This window comes from Cetorhinus maximus, chromosome 16, assembly GCF_964194155.1.
Source record: "Cetorhinus maximus chromosome 16, sCetMax3.hap1.1, whole genome shotgun sequence".
NCBI classification, from domain to species: domain Eukaryota; kingdom Metazoa; phylum Chordata; class Chondrichthyes; order Lamniformes; family Cetorhinidae; genus Cetorhinus; species Cetorhinus maximus.
Window position 1 is genome coordinate 30641630 of NC_135894.1, and position 20900 is coordinate 30662529.

The following is a 20900-nucleotide window of genomic DNA, read 5'->3' on the forward strand; positions in this document are numbered from 1 at the left end:
GGGGCAGTGGGTGACACGGGGCAGGGTCACCGAGTGATATGGGGCAGGGTCAATGGGTGATACGGGGCAGGGTCAATGGGTGAAACGGGGCAGCATAAGTGGGTGACAAGGATCAGGCCAGTGGGTGACATGGGGCAGGGTCAGAGGGTGACATGGGGCAGGGTCAGAGGGTGACACCGGGCAGGGACAGTGAGTGTAATGGGGCAGGGTCAGTTGTGAAATGGGGCAGGGTCAGCGGGTGACATGGGACAGGGTCAGTGGGTGATATTGGGCAGGGTCAGTGAGTGAAATGGGTTAGGGTCATCGAGTGATATGGGGCAGGGTCAGCGGGTGACATGGGGCAGGGTTAGTGGGGGACATAGGGCATGATATATGGGTGACACGTAGCAGGGTCAATGGGTGGCATGGAGCAGGGTCAAAGGGTGACAAGGGCAGGGTTAGTGGGTGATATGGGGCAGGGTCAGTGGGTGATATTGCGCACGGTCAGTTGTGAAATGGGGCAGGGTCAGGATCAATGGGTGACACAGGGCAGGATCAGAAGGTAACAAGGTGCAGCGCGTGACAAGTGTCAGGGTCAAGGTCAGTGGGTGAAATGGGTTAGGGTCAGCGACTGACATGGGGCAGGGTCAGTGGATGATACGGGGCAGGGTCAGCGGGTGACATGGGGCAGGGTCAGCGGGTGACATGGGGCAGGGTCAGCGGGTGACATGGGGCAGGGTCAGCGGATGATACGGGGCAGGGTCGATGTGTGATACGGGGCAGGGTCAGCGGGTGACATGGGACAGGGTCAGTGAGTGAAACGGGTTAGGGTCAGTGGGTGACAAGGGGCAGGGTCAGGATCAATGGGTGACACGGGGCAGGGTCAGCGGGTGACATGGGATAGGGTCAGTGGGGGACGCAGGGCAGGATCCGCGGGGGACGCAGGGCAGGATCTGTGGGGGACATGGGACAGGGTCAGAGAAGTGGGTGAGTGAGTGGGTGAGTGAGTGGGTGAGAAGTAGGTGAAATGGGGCAGGGGCAGGGTCCGTGGGTGAAATGGGGCAGGGTCAGTGGGTGACACGGGGCAGTTTCAGTGGGTGACATGTGTCACGGTCAGTGGGTGACATGGGCCAGGGTCAGTGGGTGACATGGGCAAGGGGCATTGGATGACAAGGGGCAGGGTCAGTGGGTGACACGGGGCAGGGCCAGTGGGTGACACAGGGCAGGATCAGAAGGTGACAAGGGGCAGGATCAATGTCAGTGGGTGAAGCAGGGTAGGGTCAGCGACTGACATGGGGCAGGGTCAGTGGGTGATACAGGGCAGGGTCAGTGGGTGAAACGGTTAGGGTCAGCGAGTGATATGGGGCAGGGTCAGTGGGTGACATGGGGCAGGAACTGTGGGTGACATGGGGCTGGTTCTGCGAGTGACAAGAGTCAGGATCAGGATCAGTGGGTGACAAGGGACAGGGTCAGTGGGTGAAACGGTTAGGGTCAGCGAGTGATATGGGGCAGGGTCAGTGGGTGACAAGGAGCAGGGTCAGTGGGTGACACAGGGCAGGGTCAGTGGGTGACAAGGAGCAGGGTCAGTCGGTGACACAGGGCAGGGTCAGTCGGTGACACAGGGCAGGGTCAGTGGGTGACAAGGAGCAGGGTCAGTGGGTGACACAGGGCAGGGTCCTTGGGTGACAAGATGCAAGGTCAGTCGGTGACATAGAGCAGGTTCAGCGATTGACAAGGGTCAGGATCGGGGTCAGTGGGTGACATGGGTCAGGGTCAGCGAGTGATATGGGGCAGGTCAATGGATGAGGCTACGCAGGGTCAATGTGTGATGCGGGGCAGGGTCAGTGGGGGACATGGGGCAGGGTCAGTGGGGGACATGGGGCAGGGTCAGTGGGCCACTCGGGGCAGGGTCAGTGGGCCACTCGGGGCAGGGTCAGTGGGCCACTCGGGGCAGCGTCAGTGGGCCACTCGGGGCAGGGTCAGTGGGCCACTCGGGGCAGGGTCAGTGGGCCACTCGGGGCAGGGTCAGTGGGCCACTCGGGGCAGGGTCAGTGGGCCACTCGGGGCAGGGTCAGTGGGCCACTCGGGGCAGGGTCAGTGGGCCACTCGGGGCAGGGTCAGTGGGCCACTCGGGGCAGGGTCAGTGGGCCACTCGGGGCAGGGTCAGTGGGCCACTCGGGGCAGGGTCAGTGGGCCACTCGGGGCAGGGTCAGTGGGCCACTCGGGGCAGGGTCAGTGGGCCACTCGGGGCAGGGTCAGTGGGTCACACGGGGCAGGGTCAGTGGGTCACACGGGGCAGGGTCAGTGGGTCACACGGGGCAGGGTCAGTGGGTCACACGGGGCAGGGTCAGTGGGTCACACGGGGCAGGGTCAGTGGGTCACACGGGGCAGGGTCAGTGGGTCACACGGGGCAGGGTCAGTGGGCGACACGGGGCAGGGTCAGTGGGCGACACGGGGCAGGGTCAGTGGGCGACACGGGGCAGGGTCAGTGGGCGACACGGGACAGGGTCAGTGGGCGACACGGGGCAGGGTCAGTGGGCGACACGGGGCAGGGACAGTGGGCGACACGGGGCAGGGACAGTGGGCGACACAGGGCAGGGACAGTGGGCGACACAGTGCAGGGACATTGGGCGACACGGGGCAGGGTCAGTGGGTGACACGGGGCAGGGTCAGTGGGTGACACGGGGCAGGGTCAGTGGGTGACACGGGGCAGGGTCAGTGGGTGACACGGGGCAGGGTCAGTGGGTGACACGGGGCAGGGTCAGTGGGTGACACGGGGCAGGGTCAGTGGGTGACACGGGGCAGGGTCAGTGGGTAACACAGGGCAGGAACTGTGGGTGACATGGGCCAGGGTCAGCAAGTGATATGGGGTAGGTCAATGGGTGAGACGGGGCAGGGTCAGTGGGTGATACGGGGCAGGGTCAGCGGGTGGTATGGGGCAGGGTCAACGGATGACGAGGGACAGGTCAGTGGGTGACAAGGGGCAGGGTCAGTGGGTGACAAGGGGCAGGGTCAGTGGGTGACAAGGGGCAGGGTCAGTGGTTGACAAGGGGCAGGGTCAGTGGTTGACAAGGGGCAGGGTCAGTGGTTGACAAGGGGCTGGGTCAGTGGGTGACACGGGGCAGGGTCAGTGGGTGACATGGGGCAGGGTCAGTGGGTGACACGGGGCAGGGTCTGTGGGGGACACAACGCAGGATCAGTGGGTCACACGGGGCCCGTCAGTGAGCGACATGGGGCCCGGTCAGTGGGTGACACGGGGCAGGGTCAATGGGTGACACGGGGCAGGGTCAATGGGTGACACGGGGCAGGGTCAATTGGTGACACGGGGCAGGGTCAATGGGTGACACGGGGCAGGGTCAATGGGTGACACGGAGCAGGGTCAATGGGTGACACGGGGCAGGGTCAGCGGGTGACACGGGGCAGGGTCAGCGGGTGACAAGGGGCAGGGTCAGCGGGTGACAAGGGGCAGGGTCAGCGGGTGACAAGGGGCAGGGTCAGCGGGTGACAAGGGGCAGGGTCAGCGGGTGAAACGGGTTAGGGTCAGCGGGTGATATGGGGCAGGGTCAGCGAGTCATATGGGGCAGGGTCAGTGGGTGAGATGGGGCACAATCAATAGGTGACAAGGGGCAGGGTCAGTGGGTGACAAGGGGCAGGGTCAGTGGGTGACAAGGGGCAGGGTCAGTGGGTGACAAGGGGCAGGATCTGTGGGGGACACAGGGCAGGATCTGTGGGGGACACAGGGCAGGATCTGTGGGGGACGCAGGGCAGGATCTGTGGGGGACGCAGGGCAGGATCTGTGGGTGACACAGGGCAGGATCTGTGGGGGACACAGGGCAGGATCTGTGGGGGACACAGGGCAGGATCTGTGGGGGACACAGGGCAGGATCTGTGGGGGACATGGGGCTGGTTCTGCGAGTGACAATGGTCAGGATCAGGATCAGTGGGTGACAAGGGACAGGGTTAGTGGGTGAAACGGGTTAGGGTCACCGAGTGATACGGGGCAGGGTCAATGGGTGAAATGAGGCAGGGTCAATGGGTGAAATGGGGCAGGGTCATTGGATGAAATGAAGCAGGGCCAGTGGGTGACATGCGGCAGGGTCAGTGGATGAAATGAAGCAGGGTCAGTGGGTAACATGGGACAGGGTCAGGGTCAGTGGGTGAGATGGGGCAGGCTCAGTGGGTGACTCGGGGCAGGGTCAGTGGGTGACATGGGGCAGGGTCAGTGGGGGATATTGGGCAGGGCCAGTGGGTGACACAGGGCAGAGCCAGTGGGTGACACAGGGCAGGATCAGAAGGTGACAAGGGGCAGGATCAATGTCAGTGGGTGAAGCGGGTTAGGGTCAGCGACTGACATGGGGCAGGTCAGTGGGTGATACAGGGCAGGGTCAGCGGGTGACTCGGGGCAGGGTCAGTGGGTGCCATGGCGCCGGGTCAGTGAGTGAAACGGGTTAGGGTCAGCGAGTGATATGGGGCAGGGTCAGTGGGTGACATGAGGCAGGAACTGTGGGTGACATGGGGCTGGTTCTGCGAGTGACAAGAGTCAGGATCAGGATCAGTGGGTGACAAGGGACAGGGTCAGCGGGTGAAACGGTTAGGGTCAGCGAGTGATATGGGGCAGGGTCAGCGGGTGATACAGGGCAGGGTCAGTGGATGCCACGGGGCAGGGACAATGGGTGATACGGGGCAGGGACAATGGGTGACAAGGAGCAGGGTCAGTGGGTGACAAGGAGCAAGGTCAGTGGGTGACACAGGGCAGGGTCAGTGGGTGACACAGGGCAGGGTCAGTGGGTGACAAGGTGCAAGGTCAGTCGGTGACATAGGGTCAGGATCGGGGTCAGTGGGTGACATGGGTCAGGGTCAGCAAGTGATATGGGGCAGGTCAATGGATGAGGCTACGCAGGGTCATTGTGTGATACGGGACAGGGTCAATGTGTGATACGGGACAGGGTCAATGGGTGACATGGGGCAGGGTCAGTGGGGGACACGGGGCAGGGTCAGTGGGCGACTCGGGGCAGGGTCAGTGGGTGACACGGGGCAGGGTCAGTGGGTGACAAGGGGCAGGGCCAATGGGTGATATGGGGCAGGGTCAATGGATGACACAGGGCAGCGTCAGTGGGTGACAAGAGGAAGGGTCATTGGATGAAAATGGTCAGGGTCAGTCGGTGACAAGGCGCAGGGTCAGTGGGTGACATCGTGCTGGGTCAGTGGGTGACATTGGGCAGGGTCAGTGGGTGACATTGGGCAGGGTCAGTGGGTGAAATGGGGCAGGGTCAGGGTCAATGGGTGACATGGGGCAGGGTCAGTGGGTGAAACGGGGCAGGGTCAGTGGGTGAAACGGGACAGGGTCAGTGGGTGACATAGGGCACGGTCAGTGGGTGACACGGGGCAGGGTCAATGGGTGACACGGGGCAGGGTCAGTGGGTGACACGGGGCAGGTTCAGTGGGTGACACGGGGCAGGGTCATTGGGTGACAAGGGGCAGGGTCAGTGGGTGACAAGGGGCAGGAACTGTGGGTGTCACGGGGGTGGTTCAGCGAGGGACAAGGGTCAGGATCAGGGTCAGTGGGTGAAACGGGTTAGGGTCAGCAAGTGATATGGGGCAGGGTGAGTGGGTGATACGGGGCCGGGTCAGCACGTGATATGGGGTAGGTCAATGGGTGACACGGGGCAGGGTCAACGGATGACAAGGGGCAGGGTCAGTGGGTGACAAGGGGCAGGGTCAGTGGGCGACATGGGGCAGGGTCAGTGGGCGACATGGGGCAGGGTCAGTGGGCGACATGGGGCCCGTCAGCGGGCGACACGGGGCAGGGTCAGCGGGCGACACGGGGCAGGGTCAGCGGGCGACACGGGGCAGGGTCAGCGGGCGACACGGGGCAGGGTCAGCGGGCGACACGGGGCAGGGTCAGCGGGCGACACGGGGCAGGGTCAGCGGGCGACACGGGGCAGGGTCAGCGGGCGACACGGGGCAGGGTCAGCGGGTGACACGGGGCAGGGTCAGCGGGTGACACGGGGCAGGGTCAGCGGGTGACACGGGGCAGGGTCAGCGGGTGACACGGGGCAGGGTCAGCGGGTGACACGGGGCAGGGTCAGCGGGTGACACGGGGCAGGGTCAGCGGGTGACACGGGGGAGGGTCAGCGGGTGACACGGGGGAGGGTCAGCGGGTGTCAAGTGGAGGGTCAGCGGGTGACACGGGGGAGGGTCAAGCGATGACACGGGGCAGGGTCAGCGGGTGACAAGGGGCAGGGTCAGCGGGTGACAAGGGGCAGGGTCAGCGGGTGACAAGGGGCAGGGTCAGCGGGTGACGCGGGGCAGGGTCAGCGGGTGACGCGGGGCAGGGTCAGCGGGTGACGCGGGGCAGGGTCAGCGGGTGACGCGGGGCAGGGTCAGCGGGTGACGCGGGGCAGGGTCAGCGGGTGACGCGGGGCAGGGTCAGCGGGTGACGCGGGGCAGGGTCAGCGGGTGACGCGGGGCAGGGTCAGCGGGTGACGCGGGGCAGGGTCAGCGGGTGACGCGGGGCAGGGTCAGTGGGTGACGCGGGGCAGGGTCAGTGAGTGAAATGGGGCAGGGTCAGTTGTTGAAATGGGGCAGGGTCAGGGTCAATGGGTGACATGGGGCATGGTCAATGGGTGACATAGGTCAGGGTCAGCCAGTGATATGGGCAGGTCAGTGGGAGATAACGGGATATACATCAGTTGGAGACTTGGGTGGAGAAATGGCAGATGGAGTTTAATCTGGACAAATGCGAGGTAATGCATTTTGGAAGGTCTAATATAGGCAGGAATTATACAGTAAATGGCAGAATCCCTAAGTGCATTGACGGGCAGAGGGATCTGGGTGTACAGGTCCACAGGTCACTGAAAGTGGCAACGCAGGTGAATAAGGTAGTCAGGAAGGCATATGGCATGCTTGCCTTCATCGGCAGGGGTATTGAGTATAAAAGCTGGGTAGCCATGCTGCAGCTGTATAGAACCTTGGTTAGGCCACACTTGGAATATTGCGTGCAATTCTGGTCGCCACATTACCAGAAGGATATGGAGGCATTGGAGAGGGTGCAGAGGAGGTTTACCAGGATGCTGCCTGGTCTGGAGGTTATTAGCTACGGGGAGAGGTTGGAGAAACTCGGATTGTTCTCACTACAGCGACGGAGATTGAAGGGCGACTTGATAGAAGTTTACAAAATTATGAGTGGCATGGACAGAGTAGATAGTCAGAAGCTTTTTCCCAGGGTGGAAGAGTCAATTACTAGGGGACATAGATTTAAGGTGAGAGGAGGAAACTATAGAGGAGATGTGCGGGGCAAGTTTTTTACGCAGAGGGTAGTGAGTGTCTGGAATTCGCTGCCAGAGGAGGTGGTGGAAGCAGGTACGATAGTGGTGTTTAAGAGGCAGCTCGACAAATACGTGAATAGGATGGGAATAGAGGGATACAGACCCCGGAAGTGCAAAATGTTTTAGTTTGACAGGCAATATGATCAGCGCAGACTTGGAGAGCCAAAGGGCCTGTTCCTGTGCTGTACTTTTCTTTGTTCTTTGTTCTTTTTAGCCCTCCTGACTCCTTGCTTAAGTTTCTTCCTACTTTCTTTATATTCTCCACGGGCTTCATCTGTTCCCAGCCTTCTAGCCCTTACAAATGCTTCCCTTTTCTTTTTGACTAATCTCACAATATCCTTCGTTATCCAAGGTTCCTGAAGCTTGCCATACTTATCCTTCATCCTAGCAGGAACATGCCGGTCCTGAATTCTTATCAACTGACATTTGAAAGCCCCCCACATGTCAGTTGTTGATTTGCCCCCAAACATCTGCCTCCAGTCTAGATTCCTCAGTTCCTGCCTAATATTGTTATAATTAGCAATCCCCCAATTAAGCACCTTAACCCGAGGACTCCTGTTATCCTTATCCACCAGTACCTTGAAACTTACTGAATTATGGTCACTTTTCCCGAAATGCTCCCCTACTGAAACTTCGACCACCTGGCCGGGTTCATTCCCTAATACCAGATCCAGTATTGCCCCTACCCTGGTTGGACTATCTACATATTGTCTCAGGAAGCCCTCCTGGATGCACGTTACAAATTCTGCACCATCCAAACCCCTAGCACTAAGTGATTCCCAGTCAATATAGGGAAAGTTAAAATCACCCATCACAACAACCCTATTGCTTTTACATCTTTCCAAAATCTGCCTACATAACGGTTCCTCAATCTCCCGCTGGCAGTTGGGAGGCCTATAGTAAACCCACAACATTGTGACTGCACCCTTCCTATTCCAGAGCTCTTCCCATATTGCCTCGCTGCATGAGCCCACCGAGGTGTCTTCCTGTCGTACAGCTGTGATATTCTCCTTAACCAGCAGTGCAACTCCCCCACCTCTTCTACATCCCTCTCTATCCTGCCTGAAACATCTAAATCCTGGTACGTTTATCTGCTAATCCTGTCCATCCTTCAACCAAGTCTCTGTAATAGCAATGACATCATAGTCCCAAGTACTAATCCAAGCTCTAAGCTCATCTGTCTTGCCTGTTATACTTCTCGCATTGAAACAAATGCATTTCAAACCCCCAGTCCCACTGTGTTCAGTAATTTCTCCCTGCCTGCCCTTCCTCTTGGTGATGGGCATTGAAGTATCCCACCCAGAGTACATTCTGTGCCCTTGTCACCCTCAGTGCTTCTTCCTAGTGATGTTCATATTGGGGGAGGACTGATTTACTGATTCATCAGCTGAGGGAGGACGTTGTATGTAATCAGCAGGAGGTTTCCTTGCCCATGTTTGACCTGATGCCATGAGACTTCTTGGGGTCTGGAGTTGATGTTGAGGATTCCCAGGGCAACTCCCTCCTGACTGTATACCACTGTGCTGCCAACTTTGCTGGGTCTGCCCTGCCGGTGGGACAGGACATACCCAGGGATGGTGATGGTGGAGTCTGGGGCATTATCTGTAAGGTATGATTTCATGAGGATGACTATGGGTTTCATGGCTCAAGATTTTTGTTGAATTGAAATTCCACCATCTGCTGTTGTGGGATTCGAACTCTGGTCCTCAGGGTATTACTCTGGGTCTCTGGATTACTAGTCCAGCAACAATACAACTACACCATCGCCTCCCCATTGGGAGGTAGTGACAGATGTGATGAACCCAAACAAAACAGAAAGAAGAAACTTAAACTTATCTTTTAAAATGGAGACCGGGCCTCGGAATTTGGGAACTACGGTTCCCATTGGACCCAGCGGACTCTGCATGTACCAGCTGGAGAACGGCCGCACGTGTGCAGTTGGTGCACGTGTACGTCTTCAGACCAGTAAACGGCCCTGCGCACATGCACAGTTTTTTTCCTTTAGCTGAAAGATGTTCCTGTGTGCCTGTGCAGAAGGAAAACAAGGAAGAAAGTGAAATAGCAGGAAAAGAGGGTCAGGTGACCTGGAAGAAGAAAGCCCCAAAAACCAGGGGGTGGGACAGGAAGAGGTTCCAAGCAAGACAGTCAAATTAAGAGACAAGGACAGGAATCTGAAACAGATCCTATTGAGTGAAGGTAAGAGTGAGGAACAGAGGAAAAGGCAGTGAATTAAAGTGACAAGGCTGTGGGAAGCAGACTTGGAATGAGGTGGGCTTGAGAGAAGCCCAAAGATCCAAGGAGATAGCCAAAGATTGGTGACTCCTTACTACTGGCTTTTGGAGCAGTGGTGTTCTGCTTGGCATGGCCGAATATCTGAGTGTGTGCATGGAAGGTGAAGCTTGAATACACGAAGGGATCCAGGGGAAGGAACACTGGAAGGAGAGCTCGAAACCCTGGAGGTGGATCCTTTGAACACGTCCGACAGAAAGTGTTACTTGGGAGAGAATCCCAAAGCGAGTACTTTGAATGTGGAGATTGGAAGCCCTCGTGGGAAGGACAGAGTTTCAGTGAGACCAGTTGGCTCACAGTGTGACAAGCATTTGGGGGTTGATGAAAAATCCATAGAAACTTGGTTTTGAAGTGTGTCATGTCTGACTGCAGTCCACCTATTGGTTTACATGGACTGTGTACTTACTGTGAACATCAGAGTATAAGATAGATTTTGTAACTTGTGTTATCCTTAGGAATTTGCATATATCTGTAAAGCTATAGTTGTGGATGAAGGAGTATTGTAATATAGTTAATCTTTTCTTGTTTAATAAATGTTTTATTCTTTTGTTAAAAATACATCAGCTGACTCCTGTGACTCTGTTCAGTAGCCACTCTCCACATTTTTAACCAAAAAATAAAAGTTATGTTCTATGAAGCCAGGTTCCACTGTGGGATCGGACTTGTCCAGTAGTAACATCAGCTGGGATCATAACACAAAAAATAACAATACAGAACTCTTTTGAGGCCCTGTAATTGGAATGAGTACACTTTAAATCCTTTAATGAGGATTTATTGGAGGGCAAGTCAGGTGCCAGAAGCTGCAGTAATTCCTGCTCCAAAAGCATATATTAAAGCTGCTGCAGTTAGAAAGTTGGGAGCTGGATCTTGGGATCGAGCTGGTGGTCCACCACAAGGTGAGCCACTGCCTCTCAGCGCTCCCTTGATGCAGTTACACCAGGAATGAAAGTGTGTGGAGAAAAACCACGCAAATACTGAGCATCCTCTGGAACTCGACAGCTGAAGTTTGCTCTGTCATATCCATTTAAATGGAGGGCCTTCAGTGTAAATAAACAGCTAGGCAGTTAAAAATCCCGAGTGGAAAGTTCAAATACAGCGTGCTTTTTGTGTGCATGTCAGGACTTCCGTGGGGTCTTCCAGGTCACCCTGCTGGAGTGCTGCTAAGTAATGGGGAAATTAAGGCCCTATATGTTTTTGAAAAGCAGCAAAAATGAGCAAGTATTTTCTATTCAATTTAGCTCTCTTTGGACAGTGTTCAGCTTCTTATGTGTTATGCAATGCAGTTCACTGGAAGGATAGACATGACCTCCTCTAAGGGTAGCTTCTCTTCTTTTTATATTCGTTCACACATTGTGAACATCGCTGGCTAGGCCAGCATTTATTGCCCATCCCTAATTGCCCTTCAGAAGGTAGTAGTGAGCCTCCTTCTTGAACCACTGCAGTCCCTGTGGTATCTGTAGAAGCCTGAAGCTTTTTAGGCCATTTCAGAGAGCAGTTAAGAGGCAGCAACATTGTTGCGGGGCTGTAGGCCAGACCGGGTGAGGACGGCAGATTTCCTTCCCTAAAAATCCCAAGATATTCTATAAGTATATCAATGGGAAGAGGATAACCAGGGAAAGAGTAGGGCCCATAAGGGACCAAGGGGGCAATCTATGGGTGGAGCCAGAGGACATCGGTAGAGGGTTGAATGAATACTTCACATCCGTCTTCACCCAAGAGAATGAGGATGAAGGCATCGAACTCGAGGAGAGAGACTGCGAGGCTCTTAAGCAAATTGATATAGGGAGTGACAAGGTATTAGAGGTGTTGGCAGGCTTAAAAGTGGACAAATCTCCAGGTCCGGATGATTTGTGTCCCAGACTGCTGAGGGAGGCAAGGGAGGAGATCACAGGGCCTCTGACCCAAATTTTTAATTCCTCTCTGGCCACAGGGGAGGTGCCAGAGGACTGGAGAACAGCTAATGTGGTTCCGCTATTCAAGAAGGAATATAGAGATAAGCCAGGGAACTACAGGCCAGTGAGTCTCACGTCAGTGGTAGGGAAACTATTGGAGAAAGTTCTGAAGGAGAGTATCTATCTCCACTTGGAGAGGCAAGGTTTGATCAGGGATAGTCAGAATGGCTTTGTGCAGAGGGAGGTCATGCCTAACAAATTTGATTGAATTTTTTGAGGAGGTGACCAGGTGTGTAGATGAGGGTAGTGTAGTTGATGTAGTTTATATGGATTTCAGCAAAGACTTTGACAAGGTCCCACATGGGAGACTTATAAAGAAGGCAAATGCACATGGGATTGAGGGTAATTTGATAAGGTGGATTCAAAATTGGCTTAGTTGTAGGAGGCAGAGGGTGATGACAGAAGGATGCTTTAGTGACTGGAAGCCAGTGTCCAGTGGCATACCACAGGGATCTGTGCTCGGTCCCCTATTATTTGTCATTTATATAAATGACGTAGATGACTATGTGGAGGATAGGATTAGTAAGTCTGCGGATGACACATAGATTGGCTGGGTGGTTAACAGTGAGGTTACAGGAACCTGTAGTCTTCCTGTAGTCTTGGGCTACAGGAAGATATAGACGGGATGCTCAAATGGGCAGATAAGTGGCAGATGGAATTTAACCCTGAAAAGTGTGAGGTGATACACTTTGGAAGGAGTAATTTGACAAGGAAGTATTCAATGAACGGCATGACACTAGGAAGTTCTGAGGAACAAAGGGACCTTGGCATGCGTGTCCATAGATCTCTGAAGGCGGAGGGGCACGTTAGTGGGGTGGTGAAAAAGGCATATGGGACACTTGCCTTTATAAATCGAGGCTTAGATTACAAAAGTAGGGAGGTCATGTTGGAGTTGTATAGAACATTAGTGAGGCCACAGCTGGGGTACTGTGTGCAGTTCTGGTTGCCACATTATAGGAAGGATATGATTGCACTGGAGGGGGTGCAGAGGAGGTTCACCAGGATGTTGCCTGGGATGAAACATTTAAGTTATGAAGAGAGGTTGGATAGACTTGGGTTGTTTTCGTTGGAGCAGAGAAGACTGAGGGGCGACCTGATCGAGGTGTACAAAATTATGAGGGGCATGGACAGGGTGGATAGGGAGCAGCTGTTCCCCTTAGTTGAAGGGTCAGTCACAAGGGGCATAAGTTCAAGGTGAGGGGCAGGAGGTTTAGGGGGGGATGTGAGGAAAACTTTTTTACCCAGGGGGTGGTGACGGTCTGGAATGTGCTGCCTGGGAGGGTGGTGGAGGCAGGTTGCCTCACATCCTTTAAAAAGTACCTGGATGAGCACTTGGCACGTCATAACATTCAAGGCTATGGGCCAAGTGCTGGTAAATGGGATTAGGTGGGTAGGTCAGGTGTTTCTCACATGTCCCTGCAGAGTCGATGGACCAAAGAGCCTCTTCTGCCCTGTGTGATTCTGTGATTGGGCATTTGTGAACCAGATGGGTTTGTACAATTGTTGATAGTTTCATGGTCACCATTACTGAGACTAGATTTACATTCCAGATTTATTAATTTGAATTTAAATTCCACCAGCTGCCATGGTGGGATTTGAACCCATGTTCCCAGTAGCCTGGGCCCTCTGGGTTACTAGCCCAGTGACATTACAAACTCCGCTCTTACATTGGCGTCACGAGATTATGCTACAATAGCTGGCAGCCGTCCAGCCGCCTCGCAAGGCTCCTCCTCCAGCCGGCAGGCAGGCACTGACTGAGGACACACACACCGAACATGTCCCACACCAGCAAAGTTTATCAGGGTCAACTGGGACGGGCTACTGGGGCGAGCCCGTCCGTGGGACTGGACGATGTCACCAGCCCAGCGAGTGAGCCTACAGCCGGAGAGGAAACAAGGCTGGAAGAGCAAGTGCCTGGAGCACAGCAGAGCCCAACAGAACCAGCAGCAACGGGAGAGCCTCAATAGTAAGAACATCAGCAACTTGGTATCTGGGCCAGTGAGACAGAGCCTATTTCACACTGTGAGACAGGCAGAGATCTCGGGATTGTATGTGTGTTTGTTTTTCCTTCTCACGCTGCAATTGTAGTGAATTGATAACAACCTGTCAAAATCTGAAATGTACAACCAGTAGATAGTAGTCGTGCAGAGAGAAAACTTTTCGATTAAGGATTGCCTTCACTTGTATCGTTGCTACAACCTGGATTTATGCAATCTGAATACATAGCGTAAGATCGAAACATCCGACTAAAATAAGTACATAGCAGTGCTCAGTTTCAGTTTCGTTTCCTGGCGGCTCTGTTCCTCGGTCTGGAATTGAAAGGGCTGAGTCAATGCTAGCTGTAGTGTGTGTGCGTGTGCTGTGGTTACTGCTGCTGGGTCCGCTTTCCAAGCTAAAAGGCCAGGGTGGGCTGGGGGCAGTATAAACACCTGTGAAAGAGAAAGCTGAGCAGAAAGAAGCTCCCAGACACCTGGAACAAGCAAAACAGCTCTCCAAATGAGAAATGCAGCAACAATTTACATTGCTGTAGCAGCACTAACATAGATAACACCGCTGTGAGGCTTTACTAAAAAATGGTGGCATTCGGCCACAATAAGGTGTTAGGATCAAACACTTAAAGCTTTGTTAATTTAGTTCGTTTTAAGGAGCGTCTTAAAGGAGGAGAGGGAGGCTGAGTGGGGTAGGGAGTGAGGGAATTCCAGAGGCTAGGGCATTACCACCAAGGATGGAGCAATGGGAATTGGAAAAGAAAGAATTTGCATTTCTATAGCACCTTTCAGGGCCTCAGGACATCCCAAGGTGCTTCACAACCAGTTTAAGTAGAATTTTGAAGTGAAATCACCATTATAATGTAGAGAATACTGCACAGCAAGCTCCCAGGCATAAAATGACCAGGCATTCTGTTTTGGTAATGTTAGTGTAGCGATGAACATTGGCTAAGACACTGGGGAGAACTCTCCTGCTGTACTTCAAAATAATGTCATTTAATCTTTAACCCCCACCTGAGGGGCCAGATGGAGCCTTCATCTGAAACCCCATCTGAAAGACAGCCCCATTGACAGCGCAGTGTCTCCTCAGAACTGCACTGGAGCACCAACCTAGATTATGTGCTCAAGGTGCACTGCAGGAATTCATCAAGGCTCCTTCAACAGCACCTTCCAAACCCATAGCCACTACCATCTAGAAGGTCAAGGGCAGCAGACACATGGGAACACCACCACCTGGAAGTTCCCCTCCAAGTCATTCACCATCCTGACTTGGAAATATATCGCCATTCCCTCACTGTCGCTGGGTCAAAATCCTAGGACTCCTTCCCTACCAGCACTGTGGGTGTACCTACACCACATGGACTGCAGTGGTTCAAGAGGGCAGCTCACCACCACCTTCTCAAGGGCAATTAGGGATGGGCAATAAATGCTGGCCTAGCCAGTGATGCCCACATCCCGTGAATGAATAAAAAAGTGTCTAGAGTGGGACTTGAACCAGCTAACTCGAAGGTAAGAGGTAGCAGAAGTATAATTTGAAGAAGAAGAATAAGTACAAATGGAAAGAGACCATGGGAAGGGCACTGACATTAATTTGTGTGTGTACTAGAAAATGTTCAGTCTGGTCACGGGATGCTTTGCGTTCCCTCCTGCTATCAGTTTCTGGGGAAGATTATGAGCAGTTGGAATTTCCTGCATATTTTCACCAAGAGACACGTGCAATCGAGGCTCAAATTAAATATATGGCCTAAAGGATCACAAAGTTCTGGGCATTAAGTGAGTTACACACCTAAGAGCAATCCATCCAAATCTCTGTGATCTTTTATGGCTGTCTCCCAATCCTTCTGCTCAAATGCATGTCTGTCCATACATCTGGCCCTCCCCCCAAATTATCATCTCATACGTCAGCTTCCTGCTGACAATCTTCAAATTATCACCAGATTTTCAGGAATAGCAGGAGACATTTTTCTGGTATTTGGCTACTCACATTTTGAACATTTTTTTAAGAATAAATATCTTTGCTGTATTCTCTATTTGTTTAAATGCTCTTTATTGCCCAAATATTTTAGGTTTGAAAATTGAAAAGTTTGCAGGTCCCTGGACAAACTGTGCCTAATGTGCCTGAGGGATGGTTAAGTGAAGACTTAAGTAGTGTGTAATGTGAGATCAGGGGGCTGTTTACATTGATTTATATCCGTTTTATGTTGATCATATTTGAATGAAATTCACAGGAAATTTGAGCATAGCTTGGCATCAGCAGAATGGACACAGAAATGGGCATATTTCTGGGTTTAAGTCCCCAGGTGTGATCATGGATGAAACTCCGGGCCAGCCAGTGAGTTTGAGGAATGCACTGTTTTGGGTAACAGTAAGGAAGTTTGCAGTGACTGAATAAATAACACTTTCACTCCAAGGTATTTTGGGGTTAGTGGGTTATAGTCTCCATCAATCTTCCATCAAAAAGTGTCAATCTGAGTCATCACATGACTGTCAAGTACCGCAGCTCTCCTTTTGTGGGATGTAGGTATCACTGGTAAGGCCAATAATTGTTGCCCATCCCTAATTGCCCTTAAATCTTAGGCCCTTTCAGACAGTAACTACATTGTTGAGAGTCTAGGGTCATGTCTAGACCAGACAGGTGAGGATGGCAGTCTTCCTTCCCTAAAGGGAGATTCAGTGGTTTTTACAACATTGATGACTAGTTTTATATTCCAGCTTCATTCATTAAATTTAAATTCCACGAGCTGCTGTGGTGGGATTTGAACCCATGGCCCCAAACCATTTGCCTGGGCTTCTGGATTACTAGCCCGATGACAGTACCACTACACCAGCATCTGCCTCCTTGCGAACCTGCTCCTGGGCCTGGATGAGTTGGCCATTAACAGGTCCAAGCAGCAGGTGATCAAGGGGTTGTCCAGCCCAACTGTCTGCCCCCCCTTCCATAGCTATGTTCACAGCCTGGTGTCCCTGGAGACGGAGCACATGGTGTCTGCCAGCACCATCAAGGACTTCCATGCTCAGTGTGAACCATGGGGACTGGGGTGCTTTATCGACCCCTCCACTCTCTCAATGTCCGAATAGTGTATGAACCATTCAGGCCAATGTCCCAATATCCTAAGAGCTGCCGTGATATCTTCACTTTGTGGTGATCCACTGTGCCAACTGGATTTGAGATGACTTTGATCACATTTTAGTTTAATGTTTGTAAGTTTCCATTAAATGTTGTCTTTTGTTTTTGCAGTTTCCCTTTAGGGGGCTGCCTTTTACTTTGTCCCTGGATTTGTTAATTTAGTTTTGTAACAAAAGAGCTACACCACCACCTCCCTGCTCCTCCAGAGCAGTCTAGGCAATGGATGTGTTGTTTCAGGCCATTGGTCAGCAATATCCCATTTCATTGTATGCTTGCTGCACAGAGTCATCGTCCATGTGGTCACTGGTTATGGCTTGTTGCCCATTAGCTCTCCTTTAGTTTCCCAAGTTGTCTCAAATCTAGTCGGCACAGTGGATCGCCACAGAGTGAAAATATCATGGCAGCTCTCAGGATATTGGGGCATTGGCCTGAATGGTTTGCACACTATTCGGACATTGAGAGAGTGGAGGCTCTTTCGCAGTATAGGGCAGAGTCGGCCCATAGTGTCCACAAACAAAAGTGCATGCAGTCAGTGACATCCTGCACCATGGGGAAGCCTGCAACCATAGTAGCACTGCATGCTCGATCTGCCTGTCACTCCCTGGCAAGAGAGAATGAAAGGCATTAAAAATTCACTAACATTTTCTGGTGTGTTTAGTGGGTTAAGCACAGCAACTTCACACCATTTTAGGTCTTTCAACATGGAATCTGTCGGCAAGGTTCTGCAATGGTGCATCCTGTGGAGAGGGGGCAGTGCTGTAGATCTCGAATCTGACAGCGCTGGGAAAGTGGGGAGAGAGGGTAGTGCTGGATCCTGTCAAACCATTAATTTCTGTGATTCAAAGAGTGAGGGAATTAAAAGACATTAGGGGGACATTGAGAATTTGGTGGAATGGGCAGAAGAGTGTGAAATGCAATTTAATGTAGGTTTTGATCATTTTCTTTACACAGAGTGTTCTTGGACTATGAATGCTTTGTGATATTTTAAGGAAAGAAGCAGCTAAACATTTCAAGTGGAGGAATCAAGCTGTAGCTGGTGTATTGTGCACAGATTGTGACATTGTTTTATAAAAAAGGCATAAATGGAAAAGGAAGAGCATTCAGTCCGGCCACGTTAGTACAACCTGCACGTGAGCAAGTTGTCCGAAGTCCATTGTCTCGCCCTGTTCCCAATGTGGACTCATTGGCAAATCACCAGGCAGGAGACATTATGGTTATAAAATTCACTTGCGAAGCTGGGGTTTTTATTAAAGAAGCTGAGGTGAGAAACGAGTGCCCTGATAAAAATCCTCTAGACACTGAAGGATTATGATAAGGTAAACAGTACAAGGAAATGCAAAATCAAACCTGAAAAACAGTTTCGTTTTCAGTAGGATGTCACAGGTGATGAGGGGGTATGATAGAAGTGTTTAGAGTTATGAAAGGATGGGACAAGGTCAATAGCAGTGGAATTTCTAATTGTTGAGGGAGCAAGAATGAGGGGGTGTAGTTACAAGATTAAATTTAAGGGAATTAGAATTGGAAATAGGAATTTGCACTGAGTTTTGAGGCTGTGGAATTCACTTCTTGGGCTAATGGTTGAGGTGACTAAGTCAACATTCAAGGTTAAATTGGCTTTGTGTTTGAAGAAAAAATGAATGAAGGGACATAGATCAGCCATGATCTATTTGAATGGTGGAACAGGTTCAAGTGGCTGAATGGCCTCCTCAGTTCAAAGTACCTGTGATATAGGAAAGGAGTGAGTCAAGAATTTAGGATTACTTGCTCGTGTGGAGGTTGTACCGACATGGCCAAGCTGAATGGCCTCGTTCTGTAATGTTACTTCTGTGTATCTCTGTAGGGATTGGTTCCACTGATTGATGAGATGGTAATGGAAAGAGGTACATTTAAAATAAAGGACTGGCCAGAAAAATAGTCTTTCCAGAGAGGGTGGTTACAATAGACAGTTCTCCACCACAAATACACAGCATCCAATCGAATTAGATAGTTCTTGAAAAAGAGGAGATGGGAAGCAAGTTGGAGACTGGGATTAGACTGGCTGATTCATGTGAGGAAAACATCCTTGTGGGTTCATGGCATTTATTTTCCTGATCCATTTCTAATCCAATGAGTTTTTCACTGTCTTTATGTTTTCCAGGGTGTTCTAGAAACTCTGGGGGTGGGTGGGAGGTGCAGTGAGCCTGGAACTCCCTCCCTAACACCACAGGGACTGCAGCGGTTCAAGAAGGTAGCTCATCACCCCCTTCTCAAGGACAATTAGGGATGGGCAACAAAAGCTGGCCTAGCCAACGACATCTACATCCCATGAACGAATTGTAAAAAAGGAGCCAGACTGGCTCACACAAATGAAGAGCAGAGGCCTTGTCCAGCTCCCCCCACATCTTAAAGAGTGACACATTGCAGAAGGAGGCCATTCAGCCCAAGATACCTGTGCTGGTTCCTTGAAAGAGCAATCAATTTAATCTCACACCTTTGATCTTTCCTCCATAGCCCAAAAATTCCTCCCCTTCAGGTATATATCCAATGCCCTTTTGAAAGTTAATATTAAATATGCTTGCACCACCCATTCAGGCAGCACATTGTCGATCATCATAACTCATCGTGTTAATAAAAATCTCCTTATCTCTGCCTGACTTTTCTGTCAATTAACTTAAATCTGTCTCCTCTGGCAAATGACCTTCATGCCAATGGAAACAGTCTTTTCTCCATTGTCTATCAAAGCCCTCATAATTTTGATCACCTCTGTAAAATTTCCTCTTAACCTTCTTTATTCTAAGGAGAACAATTCCAGCTTCTCCAGTCTCTCCACAGTAACAACTCCTTCATCACTGGTCCCATTTTGGTAAATCTCCTCCGCACCCTCTCCAAGGGCTTGACATCCTTCACAAAGTGCGGTGCCCAGAATTGGACACAATACTCTAGCTGAGATCTAACTAGCAATTTATAAAGGGTTAGCATAACTTCCTTGTTTTTACAGCCTTGAGTTGGTTTTTCTTTAAGCATACTTTTCAACTTGCCCTGCCACCTTCAAACTTGGTGTACGTCTGAGCCCAGGTGTCTCTGTTCCTGTATCCGTTTAAAATTGGAACATTTAGTTTAAACTAGCTCTCCTCATTCTTCCTTCCAAAATGCACCACTTTCTTTCTCATCAGAAGAAACCTGAAGAAATAGAGAAGAGTCCCTTCAACCTGAAGCTGTATAACACTTCCCTCCCAGCACTACGTCCTGTCTCCATGCTGGTCTGCAATGGTGCTGTCCCTGGGCCTGTTGCCTGGAAATAGATAACAATTTACAGTGCAGAAGAGGCCATTCGGTCCCATTGTTCTGGTGTTTATGGTCGACAAAAGCCTCCTCCCACCTTACTTTATCTCACCCTATCAGCATAATCCTTCTATCCCTTTCAATCTTATACACTTATCTAACTTCCCCTTAAGTGCATCGGTGCTATTCGTCTTAACCACTCCTTGTGGTCATGAGTTCTCAAAGAAATTTCTCCTGAATTCCTGATTGGATTTCTTTGTGATCACCTTATTTGTATGGCCCCTAAGTATGGCCTCCGCCACAAGCCATACCTTCTCTATCGCCTCTTTCAAACCCCTTTAAAATTTTAAAAGATTCTATCGGATCAGTCCTCAATCTTTCCTTTTCTAGAGAAAAGAGCCTTTGCATGTTCAGTCTTTCCCACTAATTATAATCTCGCAGTTCTGGTATCACCTTTGTAATTGTTTTGCACCTTTTTGAGTGCTTCTATACCCTTTTTGTTATACGAAGCTCAGTCTGTGCACTGTACTCCAAGGATGACATAAGAACATAAGAAATAGGAGCAGGAGTGGCCCATTCAACCCTTCGAGCCCACTCCGCCATTCAATGAGATATGGCTTATCATCTACTTCAACACCATTTTCCTGCACCATCCCCATATCCCTTGATGTTTTTAATAGATGGAAATCTATCAATCCCTGTTTTGAACATACTCAATGACTCAGCCTCCACAGCCCTCTGGGGTAGAGAATTCCAAAGATGTACCATCCTTTGAGTGAAGAAATTCCTCCTCATCTCAGTCCTAAATGGCCTGTCCCTTATTCTGAGAGTGTCTCCTGGTTCTAGGCCCCTCCCCTCTCCCGCCACCCCCAAGCCAGGGGAAACATCCTTCCTGTATCTATTCTGTCAAGCCCTGTTAGAATTTTGTATGTTTGAGTGAGATCACCTCTCATTCTTCTAAACTCCAGAGAATACA

At 51.4% G+C, this 20900-nt stretch overlaps 1 protein-coding gene across 2 annotated transcripts in view; it reads left to right on the forward strand.

Annotated features, from left to right (window-relative positions):
- Positions 1 to 13279: 13279 nt before the first annotated feature.
- Positions 13280 to 20900, forward strand: part of epsti1 (epithelial stromal interaction 1) — a 35195-nt gene continuing 27574 nt past the window's right edge. Inside the window, exon 1 of one of the 2 annotated variants that reach the window (XM_078559608.1) lies at positions 13280 to 13514. In XM_078559608.1, the coding sequence (XP_078415734.1) occupies positions 13324 to 13514 (191 nt within the window). In that variant the 5' untranslated portion in view covers positions 13280 to 13323. The remainder of the gene's footprint in view (positions 13515 to 20900) is intronic. The other variant, XM_078559609.1, reaches the window with a different exon arrangement.